Here is a 21,436-nt window from a genome sequence, read left to right on the forward strand (position 1 = left end):
GGGCAGAGTGGTGCCTGGTGAGAGCTTCTTGAGGGGTGTGTCTGGGTCAGTCTTTTAGGCCAGAAGCAGAGGCTGACCAACGCCCCGGGCCCTGTGGTGACCCTTGGGGCTGTGGGTGCCTCACTGAGGCCCGTTCGCCGGGAGGCTGAGTGCCCTGCTTGTGTGTGTGGGTGGCCTTGTCTGGCGTCTTTCAGCCTTCCCGACGGGCCCTGGGGACCCTGCGTTGGCCGGGGTTGCTCCCTCTGGCACCGGCTCGAGGAGCTGGCCTGCTTCCTGAGTCCATGGGGCCCTTGTGAACGCCGGGGAGAAGCTAATTTACTCTCCTTCCTTTTCTGAACAGCATCCAGCACGTGTATGGCGCTCAGCACCCACCCTTCGACCCCCTGGTCCATGGCACGTAAGTGACCTCGGGTTGCGTGAGGCTGTTCTCAGGCTGGGCCTGGGGGGTGTGGTGACTCCCAGGTCCCTGGCATTCCCGACGGGGAGGAGAGTGCCCTTCATTCAGCCAGCACGAATCAAGCGGTTGCTTTACGGGGGGCACTCCTGGCCTTCCATGGCCCAGCCTCTGAGGGAGGTGGCTCCATGCAAAGGAGGGCAGAGGAGAGCAGCCTTTGCAGGGCGCCTGGGGCTGGGGTGGGGCCTGGCACACCTCTGTGAGCTTGGGTCTGGCCACGGCTGCTTAAGGCACTGAAAGTAGCAACAGCGAGGCAAGAAGCTGGACGCTGTCACCAAAACCAAACCCCTTTGTGCTGAAAGCAGCATGTCAGTCGCTCAGTTGTGTCCGCCTCCCTGTGACCCCGTGGACTGTAGCCCGCCAGGCTCCTCTCCATGGACTTCCCCAGGCAAGAGAAGAGTGGATGGCCATTCCCTCCTCCAGGGCATCTTCCCGACCTAGGAACTGAACCCGGGTCTCCTGCGCTGCAGGCAGATTCCTCACTGTCTGAACCACCTGAGAGAGGACCCCGTCAGAAAAGCAGAAAGCCCCCGAGAGAGATGTTTTCACTCCCTGTAGCCGACGCAGGTTGCGTGGCGCATGTGTTCTCTGCCCGCTGCCTGCGGCTCGCTCAGCCTGTGTCTGGGCTCCTTGTCTAGAGGCGGGTGTGGGGCAGGGGTGGCCCTGGAGGACCAAGCGGGTGAGGACAAGCTCCCGACGCTCGGTGAACCCGTGTTGCGTGCTGCCACGCTGTGCGGGATCCTTGAAATTGTCCCGTATCCAGACCCACCTGCCAAGGGCTCGTGTCCTGGGAACACGTGTCCGCTGGACGTCTGCAAAGGTGTTGGGGCGAGAGATCTGTGGGCCCGGGGTGTTGCTGCGTGTCCTCGGGCCTTGGTCTCTGGGGCACAGGTGCAGTGTAACTGCCCCAGGGGCTTCTCTCCCGTCCAGGGGTGGGCACGCTCAGCCCCCAGGGCGCGAGTACAGACCGCTTTTGCTTTGCAGCTTGCTCAAGGCCACGCCCAAGGTGCCAACCACGCCGGTCAAGGCCAAGCGAGTCAGCACCTTCCAGGAGTTTGAGAGCAACACCAGCGACGCCTGGGACGCCGGCGAGGATGACGACGAGCTCCTGGCCATGGCGGCGGAGAGCCTCAACACCGCGGTCGTCATGGAGACGGCCCACCGCGTGCTGCGCAACCACAGTCAGCAGCAGGGGCGCTCCCGGCCACCCGGGGCCCCGGAGCCCCCGGCGGAGCCTCCCGCGGCCCCCGGCGGCGACCTCCGGCTGGTGAAGTCCATCAGCGAGAGCCACGCATCCTGTCCCGAAGGTGGGGGCGGTGGGGGGAGGGGCGGGCGGGTTTCCAGAAAGAGGCCTGGAGCCCTCTCCCTGGGGGGCGGGGGGGAAGGGTCCCAGCCCTCGGAGGCTCAGAGATCCAGCAGCCGCAGGCCTCCTGGTCAGCAGAGGCAGCTGCGCTTCCTCTCGTCCTCCTGGCTGAGTGCGTCTCCCTCCTGATGGCGTGGCCGGGCGGGAGCTCCTGTGGGCTGCTGGGGGGACCCCGCCCTTCCCAGGATGCCCTGGCTGCTCCAGGGGGCCTTTCCAGCCCAGGGGCCGGGCCAGCCTCGTGTTCAGGGCTAGATGTCCCCCCGGCCACTTCCGGTGATCTCTCCCGGTCCCCAACACGTGGGCTCAGCGTCTGCAGGGCGAGGGTCTGCTGTCTGGAATCGCCAGGTTCTGATTCTAAACTCTAAAAGGTTAGCTCTTGCCCATGTCTGCCGTCCACGTGCCTGGCGCTCTCGTCACTTTCGCTCTCTGTGTGCTGGAGGGGCTGAGGCATCAGACAACACCGTTGCTGTTTAACCTGTGATGGGTCAGGTCGCATTCTCAGGGCGTGGGCTGCCCCAGGGAGTCCTTGCTGAGTGGAGTGTCCGTTCTGGCGAGGGGATGGACAGCAGCCTCTGCGTGACGTGTGAGGAGGCCTGAGTGCCAGAAGGCGGCGGGTGCCGGGGTCAGAACAGGTGGGGGCAGCCCCAGAGCAGGGTGGGATGTATGCTGAGATGCTGGATCCGGCGGTCAGAGCGGCCTCTTGGGGCAGGCAGTGTCAGGGAGGGTTGGGTGTGGGAGTCCCTCCTGCTGAGGTCTCTAGGGGTTCGGGGGCTCTCCCTTTGTTAACAGAGAAGAAAATGAGCTCATCATCGCAGCCTGAGGAAGCCCACTGGCTGGGGCAGAATTACGTTTCATACTCAGCTCTAGGTTTTAGAAACACATTCTGGGAATTAACTTCGGAAGCGTTACTGTCTTCGTGGAATAGCATGAGTTATTTTGTTTGATCAGTTTCCAAATTGGAATCTAAACTATTTTTCTTTAACACGAAGTGAATTTTGAAGTATTTGAGCCTAAAAATGGAAGGGTGCCCTGTTTGAGCCTTTCCAGGTTGATGCAGGATTCCTGTGGCTCGTGGCAGGCACTCTGACTGCGTCCCGTGCGCCTGGGCAGGGCACGCACTCCCAGGCCCCGGGTTTCTCCTGTGGTGGGCTCTGCCGAGGCCACAACTCTTAGAACCCCAGCAGCAAGGGCCGTGGAGGCACGGACCATGCCCCCGTCCCTTTGGTTTCTCCTGGACGTCCTGCGCAATTGCGTAGATGCCGCTGATGTACCCCAAGCCGCCCTCAGGACCTGCTGCTCAAGTGGCACGGCAGCCACACCATCCTGCTGGGCCGGCGGGGCCTCCTAGCTCGGGTGAGAACCGCGAGGTCCATCTGACGTCACTGCTCCTGTGAGTGGTGGTTTGGAATTCTGCGTGCCCTGGAGCGGTCCTCTGTGGGGGCACAGAGGAGCACGAGCTCGGCTTCTCCTGACGTGTGCAGTGGTTTTCTGCTTCTCCCTGTCTTGCCTCTCGTGGCACGTCTGTTTGCCTGAGGAGCAACCAGGAGGGCAGTGAGCTCTACGTGGGAGCTGGCTCGTTCTCTGCCTCCAGCAGGCAGCTCGCCGCAGCTCTGTGAGGGCGAGGCGGGACCGCCGTGCCGCGGCAGACCCAGTGTGGTGGAAGTGAGGCCTCCCGGTGGGCGCCTGGCTGTGGGCTGAGCCCCGGGGTCTCACCTCTCTTCTCCCCCCGCCCCCACTCCTTGCAGGAAGTGCCAGTGATGCCGCCCCCTTGCAGAGGTCCCAGTCTCTCCCGCACGCGGCCACCGTGGTGCTGGGCGGGGCGCCCGAGCCCAGTGCCCTCAGCAGCTCGGCCTTAAGTGAAAGAGAGGCCTCCCGGCTGGACAAGTTCAAGCAACTGCTTGCGGGCCCCAACACAGACCTCGGTGAGTCCCTGTGGGTGAGTCCCTGGGGTGAGTCCCCCTGGTGAGTTCCGGGGGTGGGTCCCCATGGGTGAGTCCCCGGGGTGAGTCCCCGTGGCCGAGTCCCTGTGGTGAGTCCCCTTGGTGAGTCCCCGTGGGCTCGGCAGCTTCTGGCTGTGCGAGTTTCTGCTCGAGGCCCGTATCTGAAAGGCCCGGCCTGCTCCCTTTTGGGGTCCCTGTTGCCTGTGTAATTTACTGGGTCAGAAATTGATCTGTTGTATTTCATGCCGGTAAGTCACTAGGAGCAGAGCTGCTTGTCCTGAAAGTTTACTCTGGATGTGTTTATTAATGTGCTTCCAGTGAAATTTGATGAGCATTTTTTTTTTTTTAAATTTACTTTTAATTGGAAGGTAATTGCTGTACAATGTTGTTTATCTTTAGGAGTGATCACATTCTCCGATATTTTTTCCTTAATGCACTCTGCTGTCTTGGTGCTGCCTTGGCGAGGCCGTCCGGCCGGGCGGATGTCTTCCTCGTGCGTCACAGTGGCTAGGGCCGGTGGCTGAGTCCTGCCTGGGGTGGCTGGCTGTGCACCGTCTGACGGGGGCCAGCGGGTCGGCATGGAGTGGGACTGGCTGTAGAGTGAGCCGGCGGGGGTGGGGGTCAAGGCCAGGCTGGGGTGGGTTCCAGCAGGGCCCAGGACAGTGCCTCTGTGCTCCTCGTGGAGCAGCTGGGCTCTGCGGCCCGTGCTCGCTGTCCAGTCCTGCTGGGGTTCCACGCACAAGTTCCATGCTTCCGTTTTCCCGTCGCATCCTGGGTGCTGCCGGGAGCTGGGCACTTTGCCGGACGCCGGAGCTCCTGGGAGGACAGAGGTGGCCGTGGTCCCAGGAGCTCGCAGTCACGCTGAAGGCTGGGCGCCGCTGTGGGCAGTGCCCTGCGTGGCCAGCAGGTGGCGCGTGAGGCCCGTGGATGGAGGTGCCGGCCCGGCCGGCCTGTGAAGCTGGAGCTGTGCAGCCTCCTTCCTGGGGCTGGGGGAGCGGCTCTGGGAACGTCCCGTGGCCCGAAGGTGCTGCTCACGTCCAGCTGCCCTTCTCACGGTGGGTTTTTGTTCTTTGTCACTTTGGTTTCTTTTCTGGGCGCACACGTTACACAGTTTCACGGCACAGAGGGTGCAGCAGAAGAGCCTTTTTCCTTTTCCAGCTCGCCTTCCCCCCGCCTTCGCGCGGTTCCAGGTGTCGTCGTCCAGAGAGGTCCAGCTTACCGTCTGTGTTAGGATTCCCGTTCTGATGTGACTTCAACGCACAGAGAAGGCGCCTCCCTGTGCCCTTCGCCCGCCGTTCCAGCCGTTTACCTTTCGCCCTGTTTGCTCTCCGCGTGCGTAGTCGTTTACCTTTCGCCGGTTCATTCTCCGCGTGCATGCTCACGTGCGTTCGTGCTTTTCCTGAACCATCTGAGTCAGTTGGAGAAGTCGCGCTCTCCGCTCCTCGACACCTCATCCCCTCCTGAGGACAAAGGCCTCCTCCAGGCGTTGGCGCGGCCTCGTCGTCACAGTCAGGAAGTTTCGCATCCGCGTGGCCCTGTCGTCCAGGGCACCAACCACGCTCAGTTCCGACGACGCTCTCCCCGTGATGGGCACACGCGGGCACCTCCCTCCTAGTCTAGGACCCGCCCCGGGGTCCTGTGTGGCGTGTGGGCGCTGCGCCCCTTGTCTCATGAGCTGGCATGCTCCTCCGGACCTCGAGACGTGCTCTAGGACGAGTGAGGCCCCTTCTCGGGCATGTGTCACGTCCCCCTGGTGAGCTCTGAGCCGGCTGTGGGTGAATCGTCTGCCATCTCGGTTATCACTGCAGGAGGCGGGGTGCTGGTTTGTCCTGGGCTCGATGGAGCCCCTTCTGATCACCTCTCGCCAGACACCCCCTGATCTAGTCCTAGGCGGCATAGGGGTCACTCGTGAAAACTAGATTGCCTGAACTGCAGCTCTGAGTCAGGACCCGAGCCCCCGGTTAGAATCTCCTGTGGACTTTGTCATCAGAGTAACTTGGGAAATTAAAATTGTGCTTAAAAATGAAGCTTTCAAGATGTATGGGCAAGTGAGTATGTATGGATAAACTGAAAGGTTAAAAGATATGAGATTCTTCTGTTCGGTTGTGGGATTCTGTATTTTTCCTTGCCTTTCCTCAGAATTCAAGTGAAAGTGAAGTCGCTCAGTCGTGTCCGACTCTTTGCGACCCCGTGGACTGTAGCCTACCAGGCTCCTCTGTCCATGAGATTCTCCAGACAAGAATACTGGCGTGGGTTGCCATTTCCTTCTCCAGGGGATCTTCCCGACCCAGGGATCGAACCCGGGTGTCCTGCATTGGAGTCAGACGCTTTAACCTCTGAGCCACCAGGGAAGCCCAAGAATTCAATGTAAGTATGAAATCTAATACCAAAAGGTGAAAACCAAAGCTTTCAAAGTGAAACAATTACAGGATTTGTATTTGGTGGCTACAGAAAACAGAGCCAGTAAATTGCATTTTTATAAGGCACTTCAGAGAAGGTAATGGCACCCCATTCCAGTACTCTTGCCTGGAAAATCCCATGGATGGAGGAGCCTAGTAGGCTGCAGTCCATGAGGTCGCTAAGAGTCAGGCACGACTGAGCAACCTCACTTTCACGCATTGGAGAAGGAAATAGCAACCCATTCCAGTGTTCTTGCCTGGAGAATCCCAGGGACGGGGGAGCCTGGTGGGCTGCCGTCTGTGGGGTCGCACAGAGTCGGACGGGACTGAAGCGACTTAGCAGCAGCAGCAGCATAAAGCAGTTAGCTTCAGGAGACAATGGGAAGTATTATCTTCACATCGCATACATGCCGTTAAGTGGCAAATACTTGCCGACTTCGGAGGAGCAAAGCGCTGACCTGGGCGACGCCCACGGAAGTGCCTCCCCCTCGGTGTCCCTCGGCCTCGGGCTGCGCGGCTGTGTTTGCTGGGGCTCCGTTCGGAACTTGCGGACGAGGGCAGCAAATAGGACTTAACAGCGCACTCCGCTCTCAGCGTTGATTCAAGTCTTTTCTCATGCGAAGGCCGCCTTTTTCGAAGCCCAGGGAAGCGACCGTTGGAGGCCTCCGTGGTCATGCGTGTCTGTGAATGGGAGTGTGACTTGGCCGCTGGCAGAACCTGCGCCTCCGAGGCCCACGGGATGACCGCCTGGGGGCAGCCGGGCCCCGAGGTCGTCTGTGCGTGGCGCGCAGCCCTGTCCCCGGATGTTCAGACCGTAACGCGGGGGAGGGGGGCCAGCTGCAGGGTCACCCGGTGGTCCTCTTACCCACGTGAGCCCCGGGGCTGGGCTTCAAGGCAGAGAGCGTGTGGGAGCTCTCTGGGGAGAGGAAGGGGATTTTTCAGGGGGCAGGTGAGTGGCATGGAGCTGTTCACTCCAGAAGCAAGGGCTTGAGCTGGATGGCCCTTCAGGGCCCGGGGCTGGCGGAGAGCCTGCCTGTGAGGGAAGGAGGGCGAGGCCGGCGCAGGCCCGTGACTCAGCCTCCTGTCTCGTCCCTGGGGAATCTGGCCTCCCTGCAGGGTCCTCGTGAGTCGGGGTGACTGGCGTCAGGTGCCCACGTGGTTCTTCATTCAGCCAGTGTTCCTGAGCATCTGCTGCGGTCGGTGCTGGGGTGAACTGCGAACAGAGCCCACGGTCCCTGCCCTCGGGAGCTGACACTCAGTGTCGGGGGGCAGATGGATGCCTGCAGTCAGCACTCCAGGAACTGGCTGAAGGTGGAGAGGGAGACAGTGCTGGGGGTCAAGGCTGGCGCTGCTGTGGAGTGAGGGCGGCACAGGGCAGGCGTTGGAGGTGGAGGAGACCCTGGGGGGTGGGGCGCAGAGGTTCCTCCCCACCCCCGGGATGGTGGGGCAGGGGAGGAGGGAGGCCTCTGGGCAGGAAGGGGCAGGTGCAGCGGGCCGAGAGGGCCAGGAGGCGGCCTGGGAGCATCTCCCAGGGGGCGGCTCCCTTGGCGTCAGAGCGTGACCTCCAGGTGGGCAGCTGGATGGCAGGAAGCATGGGGGGAAGTCAGGGCAGTGGTCGGCGGTGGGGGCGGCCAGGCCGGGGGGACGGGCTGTTGGCTGGAGCTCGGGGATGACGAATAGCCCTGGACATAGCCCGGGCCGCAGGCGGTGTGTCACATCAGTGGGAGGCACGGTCGGGCTGGAGAGACGGCCGGAGAGGATGCTGTGCGCCCCTATACCTGCGCGCCCTTTCGTCGCCTCTCGGGCCTCACTTTGCATGTGTGCCCTGCTTCACGAGTACGTGCACGGCCCTGCAGCCCACACGCCCGCCGCCTGTGCCTACAGTAGCCGGCTCCTGGTCATCCCTGGGGGCGGTGGGGCCCTGGCTCCGGAGTCAGCCCGGGGGCCCCGCGGTGAGGACACAGCCAGTGCCGGCCGGGCCCTCGTTTCTCTGCTGGGGATGTCAGAGGATGGGAGCGGAGGGCCCACCTGGGCCATTGGGCCAGGCTCAGCCCCGTTCCTGCCAATCCGGGCAGCCACCTGCCAGTGTCCAGCGGCCCCTCCAGGGCTAGGCGCAGCCCCGCTGCCACGGCCGCCCAGGGACCGTGCACGCACACGGAGGCTGTGCGCGTGTGTGCCCTTGTGGGTGGCGAGGGTGCTCCAGGAGGCGTTAGGATGCGAGGGGGAAGAAGCTGACAGCTCCGCTAACCCAGCCTCGCCTGCCCCCGGAGTCTCATCAGGGAGGACCCCCGTCAGGACGGCAGGGGGTGCAGCCCTGGGGCGCCCTTGCCTGCCCACTCTGGGTCCGCCTGCTGGGCCGCCTGTGCACACTCCGAGTCCCCTCAGAGGGCGGGCAGCGCTCACCTGGTGCCTGGTACCCTGCTGGTGCCAGTTCATCTGGGGCGTGCCCCCTCAGATGCCCCTGGGGCCCTGCCGCCAGCCACACTCCTGAACGCTGACTGGGGGGTAAGGGGCCCCAGGAGCCTGCACGGAGCCTCTGCAGCCTGGCTTCACGTCCAGTCTGTGGTTTGGGGAAAACGGACTTTTCAGTGAAACAAGCAGAGAAGCTTTAAAAGGAGGGTTGGTGAATGTGCCTCGCTGCCCCACCTGCAGCTCAGGACCACTGCCGTCGCCCACGCAGGAGAGCCTGGCACACAGTGGGTGCCCTGGCCGAACGGGTGGGTGCACCCTGGGGCGGGATGTGGCGGGATCCGGTGGGGCCCTTGTGTTGGTCACCGCGTCTCAGAGTCCTGGCTGCTGGTCGGCGAGCCTCTCCTGTGGGGGAGCCCAGCCTGGCCGATCCCTACGGCACGGGGTGGGGTGGGGGCCGTCTCTGTGAGGTGACCGCTTCCTCCGTTTCTCCTGGATTTCCCCTGGATTTGGTTCTCTCTGGCAGCGTCGCTTCCGATGTAAGGGGGAACACTGATGAAGCAGCTCTCACTAAGAACGTACGTAAGGGGGCAGTGCGTGTCATTGAACAAGGTCATGTTTTTAAAGGCAGCTTCTAGGTTAGAAGCGTCGCCTGAGTCGCCCCCTGAGGCCCTGACGCCTCCCCTGAGCCCGTCCCCTTGGCCCCGTCGCCCCCTGAGGCCCTGATGCCTCCCCTGAGCCCGTCCCCTTGGCCCCGTCGCCCCGTGAGGCCCTGACGCCTCCCCTGAGCCGGTCCCCGCCGCCCGCGCCCCCTTGTCTGCACTCCTCTCCGGCTCTGCCCGGGCTCCCAGCTCAGCTGGTCCCCGTGCCCTGCCCCCTGCCGCCGCCTCCCGCTGGCCTGTCCCCCGTGTCGGCCGCCTGCTCCGCCCAGCCATCAGCCGTCCTGTGCAGACAAGATCTGGGTCAGGGGCCGTCAGAGCCACCCTGGGCTCCATCCTGCTCAGAGGCGGCCGTTGGCTCAGTGACACCGCACGGCTTGGCCGTCCGCTCCTGTTGTCCCCTCCCAACCTCGTAGGTCTGCGGTGGCTGGAGCACAGCGCACAGCGGCCCGCCCGCCCCTTCCTCCAGGTCCCTGCTCGGCCGTCAGCTGTCATCAGGCGCTCCTGCCCCGGCCCTGCCCCTCCCCCGTCCCCCCCCACCGTCCCCCGTCCACGGCCATCCCCTGTCCACCCGTCCACCCTTCAGTCCCTCTCATCCTGGCTGCTTTTCCTCGGAGCACCTGTCTCCCTCTGCCCCCGGCCCCTAGGCTGAAGCCCCTCCCTCCAGGGGTCGTGGTGGCTGGTGCACCAGCTCATGGCGGGTATGGGCTGCTGTGCCCTGGAGAGGTGGCTCCCCTTCCTTTGGGCGGTCTCTGTCCTCCCGCCCTGGCTTTCTCCTCATTTTGTAAAAACAATGACTGTGCAAGTGATCACTGCAGACGTCCAGACGGCTCAGCTGCCGCAGCGCCCCTCCTCCGGCCCGGCCCCTGCCCCCTTCCCCCCTGCGGCCCCTGCCCTGCGCCGCCCCCGTGTCACCGGTGCCCCGAGTCCCGCTTGGAGGACGGGGCTCTGCGTGCCGCCCCCCCACCCCGCCGTGTCACTCTTGTTGTCGGGCTTCCATGATGATTGTTCGTGGGATGTTGCTGAAATCGAGAGACGTGGGAAAGATAATAAAACCCACAAACCCACGGTTGCTACCGCGTGTTCACTCTGGATGTGTGAGGGTGGGTCTCCTTCCCTTCTTCCTTTCCTGTAATTGGTTCTCGCTGGCCCCTCGGAGCCCCCAGCAGAAGGGGCTCCCCAAGCTCACCCCGTCTCCTGGGCTTCTGAACGGGTGCGTGAGAGCCCAGAGGACACGCCACTCTGGCTTCCTGCGTTGCCGCCAGCAGCGGCTTTATTTTTTGGGTGGCGTTTGCGCTCCAGATGTGGTATCTGAGCCACGTGCAGCGTCCCTCAGCTTGAGGTAAACCAGAATGAGTGCGATCTGGTGGAAGCCAAGTGTTTCATTTCACGTGTCGGGTGGAGAAGTCTTCGGTGTAATTAGGAATCCATTCAAGGAGCTTCCCGACAACTTCCTCATGGATGATGATTTCCTACATATAATCTTAAAAGCAAATGTTAAAAAATGTTTAAAGGAGCCGTTTGAAAAATCAATCTGTTACGTGTTTGTCTGTCTTTAACGATTTCCTGTGTCGATTAGGACATGGAGTAACAGTTTGGAAGACCGTGAGACTGTGGTGTCGTTTTCTGACTGAGGGATGAGAGCGGAGAAGTGGGCAGAGTGTGCGGGGCTGCGCCCTGCCCTGCAGCCCGTGAGCTGACTGCGCTCTCAGGGTGCTGCCCGTCTCCACCCCTGGCCTGGGAGCTCCTCACGGCTGTGCTGAGTCACGGGTCCTCATGTTCAGTGATGGAACAGGACACGGCGCAGGCTTGGGAAGGCCTGGTGGGGTCCCCGCGGGCTGTCTGCCGCCCACGCAGCGCTCACAGCCCCGCTGGTTCCCCAGCTGAGGGGCGGGTCACTTAGGATTTGTTTTGGGTGAAATGTGAAAGTCGCTCAGTCGTGTCTGACTCCTTGCAATGGATTATAGCTGCCCCAGGCTCCTCTGTCCATGGGATTCTCCAGGCAAGAACACTGGAGTGGGGTGCCATTCCCTTCTCCAGGGGATCTTCCCGACTCAGGGATCAAACCCGGGTCTCCTGCACTGCTGGGGGATTCTTTACCACTGAGCCACCTGCGAAGCCCTTGCTTTGGCTGAAGCTATCAGAAAAGCAGACTCAGAGCTCTTAGACAGATAGGGGCTTGTTTTTCCCAGCAGGCTGTCTGGAGGAGAGGGGCTGTTGGCGTGGATTTCATCAGGGATCTGAGCTCGTGGCCACTAGGTGGCGTCGTGGTCCTGCTCGAGGCCGAGGGCAGGCACCAGGGCATCTGGGCTCTTCTCTGGAAGGCAGTGATCAGAGCTGGGTCTCGTGCCCCCACCCCCAGCTGTGGCACGGAGAAGTAGGGGTCCCGTGGGCTCGGCTGGCGGCACTGTGCAGTGGGGCTGTGGTCACAGGGAAGAGGGAGCGATGGGTATGGGCTGACAGCCAGCGGTGCTGCCTCTGAGGCACGTGTGAGTCTGCACCTCACCAGCTCTCCAGTTCCTTGAGTTCAGGGACTGTCTTTCTTACACTGCAGCTCTTAACCCATGGCTGGCATCCAGCAGGGTCCCCACCACACAGTGGAGACCAGAAAGTGGTTGAATTGCTTTCAACTGAGGGAATAAATGGACCTTGAATTTTCAAAGTCAAAGACACGGCATTTAGAATGACCCCTCTTATGTCCTATTTTCCCCACAAAATGTAGCTGAGGCTCCAGTGGACCACAGACTGACACGTAGCTAGGTGTGTAGTCCTGGAAACTGCAAAGAAGGTAACGTTTTTGTTTTAAGATAATTTAAGGTTCTTGGAACCTATTAATAAAAAAAGAATGAGAATGACCACCGTTCCGTTCCTTTGAACTGATGCATAGAGCTGAGCTGAGCACAAAATCAAGCTAAGACAGGATATAAAGATGTGTTAACTTAGAAGAATGTGGTTATGTCCTTTGACCTCCTGGGGGCTTTAGTGGTATGCTGAATTGTTGCCCATCGCCCGAGGATGGGGAGGATGGGCGCCTGAGTCGGGAGAGATGACAGGCGGCCACCTGGGTCTGGTGTGGGCAGCCCTTGGTCGGCCAGACCCGGAGCGGGTGGTTGTGGATTGGGCTTGGCTGTGTGAGGGCCGGAGCCCAGCTTCCTCCTGGGGCTGCCCTTGTGGCAGTTGCTGAGCAGAAAGGATGTCTTGCTTCTCCCTTGGAGAAGGCAACGGCACCCCACTCCAGTACTGTTGCCTGGAAAATCCCATGGATGGAGGAGCCTGGTGGGCTCCAGTCCATGGGGGTTGCTAAGAGTCGGACACGACTGAGCGACTTCACTTTCACTTTTCACTCTCATGCATTGGAGAAGGTAATGGCAACCCACTCCAGTGTTCTTGCCTTGAGAATCCTAGGGACGGGGGAGCCTGGTGGGCTGCCGTCTATGGGGTCACACAGAGTTGGACATGACTGAAGCGACTTAGCAGCAGCAGCAGTAGCTTCTCCCTAGTCCTGGCCTGGACACACGGGCCGTGTGTTCTACTGGGGGGCTGGGAGGTTCTGTGACCACAGATCCTATTTGGTGCCCTCTGGAAGTTCCCGTCCTGTAAACTTGCCAGATGACGCTAGAATAAAGAAGATTTTGTGAAGAAGGGAAAAGCAGAGATGGGGAGTGATTGAGATTCACTGTGGGAATGGAACGTGTGGGCCACACGGCAGCGGGCTTGTCTGACGTCTTTAGAATCAAGTCAGGGCTCTGGGAGGGCGGCAGTGGTGGCTTTGTTGGTGGTGGTGATGGTGGCGGTGATGGTGGTGATTATGGTGGTGATGGTGGTGATGGGGTGATAGTGAGGTGGTGGCGATCGCTGGATCTGAGTGCTTGCTCTGTGTCAGGTTCTAGGAAATACATGGGATCTCTGAGAAGGAGCTCAGAGAGGCAGGGGCACAATGACCGTCCACACCCTCCTGAGTCCCTTTGTCTGTGTTTGCAGACACAGGCCCTTCTCAGCCTGTGCTTCTTCCTGGAATGGTTGGTTGCCCTCCTTCCTGTGGGCCCTGGGCCTGAGTGCCACGCTCCCTTGCTCACTTCCCTTCCCGTGCTGTCCATCCGTCCGTCCATCTGCTCCTTCCTGGGGGACCCTGGGCCTGAGCACCACGCTCCCTCGCTCGCTTCCCTTCTCCTGCCGTCCATCCGTCCGTCTTCTCCTTCCTGGGGGACCCTGGGTCTGAGCGCCATGCTCCCTCGCTTCCCTTCCCGTGCCGTCTGTCCGTCCGTCTTCTCTTTCCTGGGGGACCCTGGGCCTGAGCGCCATGCTCCCTCGCTCGCTTCCCTTCCCGTGCCGTCTGTCCATCCATCTCCTTCCTGGGGGACTCTGGGCCTGAGCGCCATGCTCCCTCGCTCGCTTCCCTTCCCGTGCAGTCTGTCCGTCCATCTGCTCCTTGGTGGGGAACCCTGGGCCTGAGCGCCACGCTCCCTCGCTCGCTTCCCTTCTCCTGCCGTCCGTCTGTCTGTCTGCACCTTCCTGGGGGACCCTGGGCCTGAGCACCACGCTCCCTCGCTTGCTTCCCTTCTCGTGCCGTCTGTCCGTCTGTCTGGTTGGTACTCACAGGCAGGAAGGGAAGTTGCGCCTGTTAACTGTGAGCAGCGCGAAAGTGGAGGAGAGCGGTTGGGTGCTGATTTGACTTTCTCACTCTCAGGCCCGCTGTGATTGTCGCAGGGTTGGAGTTATCATCTCATCACTGCAGGGAACACAGCATCGAGTTGCAGGGACTGTGGGCGGGGGAGGCTGGACATGGTGGGGCCTGTGCGGCAGAAGAGCAGGTGGAAGCCGATGAGCGGCGGGACTCTAGCGGTCGCGGGTCGGGAAACTAATCTGATGCAGCTGACGGGACCAGACGGGGCCGAGGAGGAGTGAGAGCCGCGCGGACAGGGAGTCCCGTCCACTCTGCGCTCCACAGCAGGAGGTGTTTTGCTTTTCACTTGACGGGGCCCGGGGGCTGTGGTCACCTGCTTGGCTCAACCCCGCATGCACTTGAAAGCTTCACTGCAGGCCCATGAGTTGATGGGGTGCAAGTATGCACAGACGCAGCTGCAGCGGCGGTCACCTGCCCGTGGGGCGTGCTCCCCCACGCCCGTGTTGAGGACTCTGACCTGCCCCGTCCCAGGCCCGTGGGCCCCTTCACTCTGATCGTCATGGAAAGGCAGGGAGGCTTTATTGCTGTGACAGGACTGTTGTCTAGGCGTCCCAGGTGGCTCAGTGATTAAGAGTCGCCTGCAGTGCTGGAGACTTGAGTTCGATTCCTGGGTCAGGAAGATCCTCTGGAGGAGGAAGTGGCAACCCACTCCAGTATTCTTGCCTGAAGAGTCCCATGGATTGAGGAGCCTTGCGGGCTACAGTCCACGGGGTAGCAGAGTCAGACACGACTGCCAGCTAAACACAACGGTCGGCTTGGGCTGCTGGGGGCAGAGCCGCTCTGGCTGGGAGGCTGCTGCGTTCACTTCTCGCAGTCCGGGTGGCCGAGAGGTCCACGGTCCAGGCCCTGGAGGCGGATTCTGTACCTGAAGGTTTGCAGACGGCACCTTCCTGCCGTCGCCCGCAGCAGGAGGAGTGGGGAGCCCCTGGGCCCTTTCTGAGGGCCCTGCCCCCGCGAGGTCTGCGGCAGCCGTTCCGCTCGATGGGATGTCGCCCCGCTTGGTCACCACGTGGTGCCGCCCAGCCCTCTGCAGGGAGGGAGGCCTCTCTTCCCACAGGTGTTCTCGTGGGTTCCATACCGACCCTAAGCAGTCAGTAGAGCACCCCTGAGGCCTCTCTTCCCACAGGTGTTCTCGTGGGTTCCATACTGGCCTTAAGCAGTCAGTAGAGCACCCCTGTTTGCACGCGAGAATCTGAGACTCAGAGGAGGAGGAGGGTCTGCCCGAGGCCCGGGCCCCCCCCCGCCCCCTGGCACGCCGCTGTCACTGTGCGGCCCGAGACTGGCGCGCCTAGAGGCGTGCTGCGGGCAATCACACGTGACCCAACTGGGGAGACCGGGAGATTCCTGATGCGCAGAGGTGCAGTCGCGCAGGTCGGCCTCAGCGCAGGGCAGGCGCAGGAGGTGTCAGGAACGTGGGGGCGCTGGGCTTGGTGTCAGGAAGTGAAGCAGGCCGTCTGTTCTGAGTCTGTCGGGAGGGATGAAGCGCTGCCGGCCGAGCCTCTGGTTCTGGTTGTGAGCCGGCTCCTGAGACGCTAACACGGACTGAAGGCTTTCAGGTGAGGCTCAGTCAGTGCTCAAATTGGTCCGAAAGGGAAACAGTTCAGGTTGGCGTAAAGTGCTTGAAAAACGAGATGTCCTTTTCCTTAGCATAAGAGAGTCTGAAAAGATTAGTTCAGAATGCCTGTTTAAAGCTGCGTTTTAGCGGGTGTGTTGGTTGAGGTTCTAGAAGTAGGGATGACCACACAGGGAAGTCAGCAGCTGTTGGCTGTCAGTCGCTTTGCCCCTGGGTCCCGCCTCTCGGGACAGAGGCGTATGGGCCCCAGGGTTAGATCAGCTCGCGGCCGTGCTTTCCCATTGACGGGCAGAGTGATCTGGGCTCTTTTCCCCCCCCAAACTTCTTCAAGAGTTAGTCTCTCCACCTGTTGTTGCTGCTCAGTCGCTAAGTCGTGTCCGACTCTTTGTGACCCTGTGGACTGCAGCTCACCAGGCTTCTCTGTGTCCTGGAGTTTCCTCAGATTCACGTCCATTGAGTCAGTGATGCCATTCAAACATCTCATCCTCTGTCATCCCCTTCTCCTGCCTTCGCTCTTTCCCAGCATCAGGGTCTTTTCCAGTGAGTCAGCTCTTTGCATCAGGTCGCAAAGTGTTGGAGCTTCAGCTTCAGCATCAGTCCTTCCAATGAATATTCAGGACTGGTTTCCTTTAGGATGGAGTGGTTGGATCTCCTGGCAGTCCAAGGGACTCTCAAGAGTCTTCTCCAACACCACAGTTCAAAAGCATCAGTTCTTCTGCACTCAGCCTTCTCTGTGGTCCAACTCTCACATCTGTACATGACTACAGGAAAAATCATAGCTTTGACTAGACGGACCTTTGTCGGCAAAGTGATGTGGGTCTAAGTGGTGCTCGCCAGCATTTGGCTTTGAGAGGTGGTCCTGTGAGAGGGGTCTGGGCAGGGCAGCAGGCTTGGGCGACTCTGGTGCTGATTCCCATCACGGCCTGCCCCCACGCCTCTCTGCACTCCGGCAGCGAGGATGCAGACACTCGTGTTACCCATTCAGCTGTTATCACGTCGTACGCCTTTCTCATGTTGCTACATCTTCATAACCATCATTTTTAACGGCTGTATAATGTTTTGAAAATGATCTTTATTTAAAATTGTTATTAAAACTGTATATCTGTCTAAATCAACATCTAATTTATATGCTTAATCAAAACTATAGTATTCAAAATATGCACCCTAAATCCACAAGCAGAAACATTGTTCTTGAGGAGGGGGCAGGGTGAGAGCACTTAAAGTTTGGGAATTGGTGATTTCACTCATATTCTTTGTTTACTGTTTTTTTTTTAATTGGAAAAGCTACATCATGCAATGTTAAAAAACTCACACGGTCCCTAAGGGCTTACGAGATGACAAATAGATGTCGTGCCGGCAGCTCTGCTCTTGGTTCTCACCTCCTTTCAGGGGTGCTCTGTGTGAATCCAGGCGCGTGTATGTGGGTGCGTGTATGTGTCGCCCCTGCCCCCGCCCCCCGCTCGTTGTGAGTTACAGGTGGACACGCGTTGCTCTCACGTGACCCCTCTCTCACTTCATGCACGGTGGAGCGCCTGAGGATGGGCGATGCCTGGCACACACGAGGGCATCGCCTCATTCACGACTGTCAGCGTGGCATGTCAGTCGTCAGCCGTTCCAGCAAGTAAAATACTCTTTTTTAAAAAACCGAGGTGAAGTTCCCTTACACGCACCGTGGGTAAGGAGCCCGCTGAGCGTCTCCTGGCTGCATCTGTCTGCCCGTGGCCACGCTGGTCTTGGTTGCTGCACCCGGGCTTTCCTGGCGTGGTGTGTGGGCTCCCACGTTGGCGGCGGCTCTTGCTGGGGAGCGCGGGCTCGGGGTGTGTGGGCTTCTGCAGCTCGCGGGCACCGCCGTTGGGGCTCCCGGCTCGAGAGCGCAGGCTCGGGAGCTACCGTGCACAGGCTCACGGCGTGTGGGATCTTCCCGGGCCTGGACTTGAACCGGTGTCTCCTACACTGGCAGGCAGACTGTTTCCTGCTGAACCGCGATTAACCACTTCACACTGCACAGGTCAGTGGTGGCTGGCGCAGTGCTGCGCCTCGCCTAAAGTGCCCTTCATGGAAACAGCGCAGCCACGTGATCCAGCAGTTCCACTTGCGGACGGTTATCCAAAGGAAACGAAAACGTTAGCTCAAAAAGAAACGTGTGCGCCCATGTTCATCGCAGCCCTGTTTACAATAAACCGAGACGTGGAAATAACCCAGGTGTCCATCAGTGGACGAGTGGAGAAAGAAGATGTCAGACTCACACGGAGGGGTGTTAGTCAACCATAAAAAGAAGGGAGTGTTCCCATTTGCAGCAAATGGCTGGACCTTGAGGGCATCATGGAAATGAAATAAGTCTGAGGAAGACAGATTCCACACAGTCTCACTTATTTGTGGAATCTAAACCAACGGAGCTCGTAGATGCAGAGAGTAGACCTGTGGTTTCCAGGGGTGGAGGGTGGGGCATGGAATGGGGGAGGGAGTCAAAATACAAAATAGTCCAGATATAAATGAAATACGTTTCAGGTATTGCATATTTGAAAGTGGCTAGACTGGTTCCAAATAGGAAAAGGAGTACGTCAAGGCTGTATATTGTCACCCTGCTTATTTAACTTACATACAGAATACATCATGAGAAACGCTGGGCTGGAAGAAGCACAAGCTGGAATCCAGATTGCTGGGAGAAATATCAATAACCTCAGATATGCAGATGACACCACCCTTATGGCAGAAAGTGAAGAGGAGCTAAAAAGCCAAGGAGGAAAGTGAAAGAGGAGAGTGGAAAAGTTGGCTTAAAGCTCAACAGTCAGAAAACGAAGATCATGGCATCCGGTCCCATCACTTCATGGGAAATAGATGGGGAAACAGTGGAAACAGTGTCAGACTTTATTTTTGGGGGCTCCAAAATCACTGCAGATGGTGACTGCAGCCATGAAATTGAAAGACGCTTACTCCTTGGAAGAAAAGTTATAACCAACCTAGATAGCATATTGAAAAGCAGAGACATTACTTTGCCGACTAAGGTCCGTCTAGTCAAGGCTATGGTTTTTCCTGTGGTCATGTGTGGATGTGAGAGTTGGACTGTGAAGAAGGCTGAGCACTGAAGAATTGATGCTTTTGAAGTGTGGTGTTGGAGAAGACTCTTGAGAGTCCCTTGGACTGCAAGGAGATCCAACCAGTCCATTCTGAAGGAGATCAGTCCTGGGTGTTCTTTGGAAGGAGTGATGCTAAAGCTGAAACTCCAGTACTTTGGCCACCTCATGAGAAGAGTTGACTCATTGGAAAAGACTGTGATGCTGGGAGGGATTGGGGGCAGGAGGAGAAGGGGACGACCGAGGATGAGATGGCTGGATGGCATCACTGACTCGATGGACATGAGTCTCGAGTGAACTCCTGGAGTTGGTGATGGACAGGGAGGCCTGGCGTGCTGCGATTCATGGGGTCGTGAAGAGTTGGACACGACTGAGTGACTGAACTGAACTGAAGGAACCCTAGACATCCTCATCATAAGAAAAACCAATTTTGTGACTATTATTTGGGGGTGGGTGTTAATGAGGTTTATTGTGGTGACCGTTTCATATACAGGTATTGAATCATGAAACTGTGCTGTAATATACCAGTATACCTCAATCAAAAATGTTCTTAATGCAGAAGAATCGTCAGGAGTCTGGTCCTCAGGAGGTTGTTGATGTTCAGTTTAGTGGTGGTTATGTGGTGGTGGATTCTTACCCGTGTAATCCAGCGAGGAGCCAGGTCTTCCCTCTCTGGGTCGCCCCTCTTCCGGCATGCATTCCAATTAGACGTCCTTGAATTACAGGTTCAGTTACCTCCCGGAAGGTACGGTAGGTCAGACCCGTGACTTTGCCACGCACGTGAGTGTGGTGGGGGCAGCTCAGACGCTTTCTACTTCATACCATCGGCATCGGGCTCGTAAAAGAGGCCGGGTTAGTGTGTGAGCAGCCGGACCTGGTGAAGTGGCAACGCTGCGTGGTCCCTTCGTGGGGGGCTCGCTCCCTTTTGCTTCCCTAGAGCTGGTCCTGCGGGTGTGACTGGAGGGTGACCAGCATGACCAGAGCACGGAGGAAGGCCGGGGCGCAGAGCTGAGCAGCAGACAGCACCTGCGGAAGCCGTGTCCCGTGCCGTTGCTGTCTCGGGGCCCCCAGCCAGCAGGGCCAGCGGGCGGAGCCCGGGCGTCTGAGGGCGCTGGTCCTTGTCTTGAGCCGCCGCAGGGCAGGGACGACGGTGGTAGGAGGAGCCTGGGGTGCCCGAGGGCCGAGGTTGGGAGGTCTGGCCCATCAGAAGGAGGAGTTGGGTTGGCAGGCGCCGTGGTGCAGTGGGATGGAGCAGAGATGCTGAGATGGTGGATTCTCCGCCTGCCTCTGCCCCCTTCAGGCCACCTGGTCACTGCCTCCATCCTTGGTTTCAGTCTTCTCCCTCATTCACCGACTCCAGGGGTTGGGCAGAGGGCAGCTGAGGCCTGAAAGCTTTGGACTCAGCGATGGGCGGTTGGGAGCGGTGCAGACGGGGGTCTGGGAGAGGAATGATGAGAGCCGCGCGAGCCGCACGCTGGAGAGGTTCATCTGGCTCTTGCTCCTCTGCGCTAATCCCGCTGGGGGTTTTCGGCGGCCGCGAGGGGTGACGCTTGCAGATGCAGCTGCCGGCGGGTTGGCCGTGCTTTGAGCCCCAGCTGTTGGGTGCTTCCTGCACATTTGGGGGTCTGAAAGGAGCTCAGGCTCCTTGCCCCCCGCTCCCGGCACCAGCCCTTTCTTCTCTGCATACTCTGTGGTAGCAGCAGGCTCAAGCCTGATGGGGCTGTTTGGAGTTGGCTGGGGGTGGGAAACAGACCCGCGACGTTCAGGGTCCTGGGGATTACAGGAGGCCCCCTGGGGCAGCTGGCCTGGGAGGCATGTGGGCTCCTCGGCTCTGTGAGGTCCCAAGCTTGGTTTGTCTGATGCTTGGCCTCCATCTGCCTCCGCAGGCCTCCCTGCTGGCCGGTGAGCCGGCTCCCCTCTGCTGGGCCGCCCTGCTGGGGCTTTTGCCCTCGGACTGCCGGAGGCGCTGTGTTATGCGTGCCTTTGTGACCCCAGCTTTCAGTGGCTGCTGGAAGGACCAGGCAAAAGGCTCCTAGTGTTTTAAAGATGCCGCCAGCTCGCTCACTTCTCTGGGTGGATTTCTTGATCCTTGTTTCATTATCTACTGCTGTTAAATTTAGAACAGCCGTCAGTTTACAGGAAAATGTTCCCTAACCCTTGTAAACTTAAACTTGCCTCTTTCAGCGTACTCTTTAGTTAGCATTTGTTTTTTCTTGCTTTGGCTCCTTCCAAGCCATGTTGCACTTTTCTGGCCCTCGCCGTTCTGTGCTTCTGCCGCCAGCTCCCCAGGGCTGGGTGTCTTCTCCTCTGTTGGTAGACTCCGTCGTGTCGGGGCTGCCTCGTGGTGCTCAGCTGGCTGCCACGGCGCATCCCTCCAGCAGCGCTCCTCACTCAGCACCCGAGGCCTCTCTGTGTGCAGGCCACTGGGTCTCATTTGCTTGCCCCTTTGCTTTAATGACCTTCTCGATCAGACCATTAAGTGCGTCACTAAAATACACTCTTTTCTTCTGTTTATTTGTGGTTATCTCCTCAATAAAATAGGTATTGAATTAGTAAGACGTGAATTTCCTTGTGTGTGGCCTCCCTGCATAGCTCCGAGGTTAAAGTGGCTGCCTGCAATGTGGGAGACCCGGGTTCGATCGCTGGGTCGGGAAGATCCCTGGAGAAGGAAATGGCAACCCATTCCAGTATTCTTGCCTGGAGAATCCCATGGACGGAGGAGCCTGGTGGGCTACAGTCCACGGGGTCCCAAAGAGTCGGACACGACTGAGCGACTTCGCCTTTGCCTTCGCCAGCTCCATCAGAAGTCACTAAAACTTTGCTAGATTCAGGCCTTCTTACTTGAACATTCTGTCCCCATTACCTCGGCCAAATATGAAAG

General features: G+C 59.4%; 1 protein-coding gene across 1 annotated transcript in view; it reads left to right on the plus strand.

Moving 5' to 3' along the window:
• TBC1D22A (TBC1 domain family member 22A) overlaps positions 1-21,436 on the plus strand; it is a 269,633-nt gene that overhangs the window by 21,800 nt on the left and 226,397 nt on the right. The window contains exons 2-4 of the mRNA XM_052639487.1: positions 341-397; positions 1,439-1,761; positions 3,563-3,739. Of these exons, the coding sequence (XP_052495447.1) occupies positions 341-397; positions 1,439-1,761; positions 3,563-3,739 (557 nt within the window). The remainder of the gene's footprint in view (positions 1-340; positions 398-1,438; positions 1,762-3,562; positions 3,740-21,436) is intronic.

The sequence above is a fragment of the Budorcas taxicolor genome, chromosome 5 (genome assembly GCF_023091745.1).
Source record: "Budorcas taxicolor isolate Tak-1 chromosome 5, Takin1.1, whole genome shotgun sequence".
NCBI classification, from domain to species: Eukaryota; Metazoa; Chordata; class Mammalia; order Artiodactyla; family Bovidae; genus Budorcas; species Budorcas taxicolor.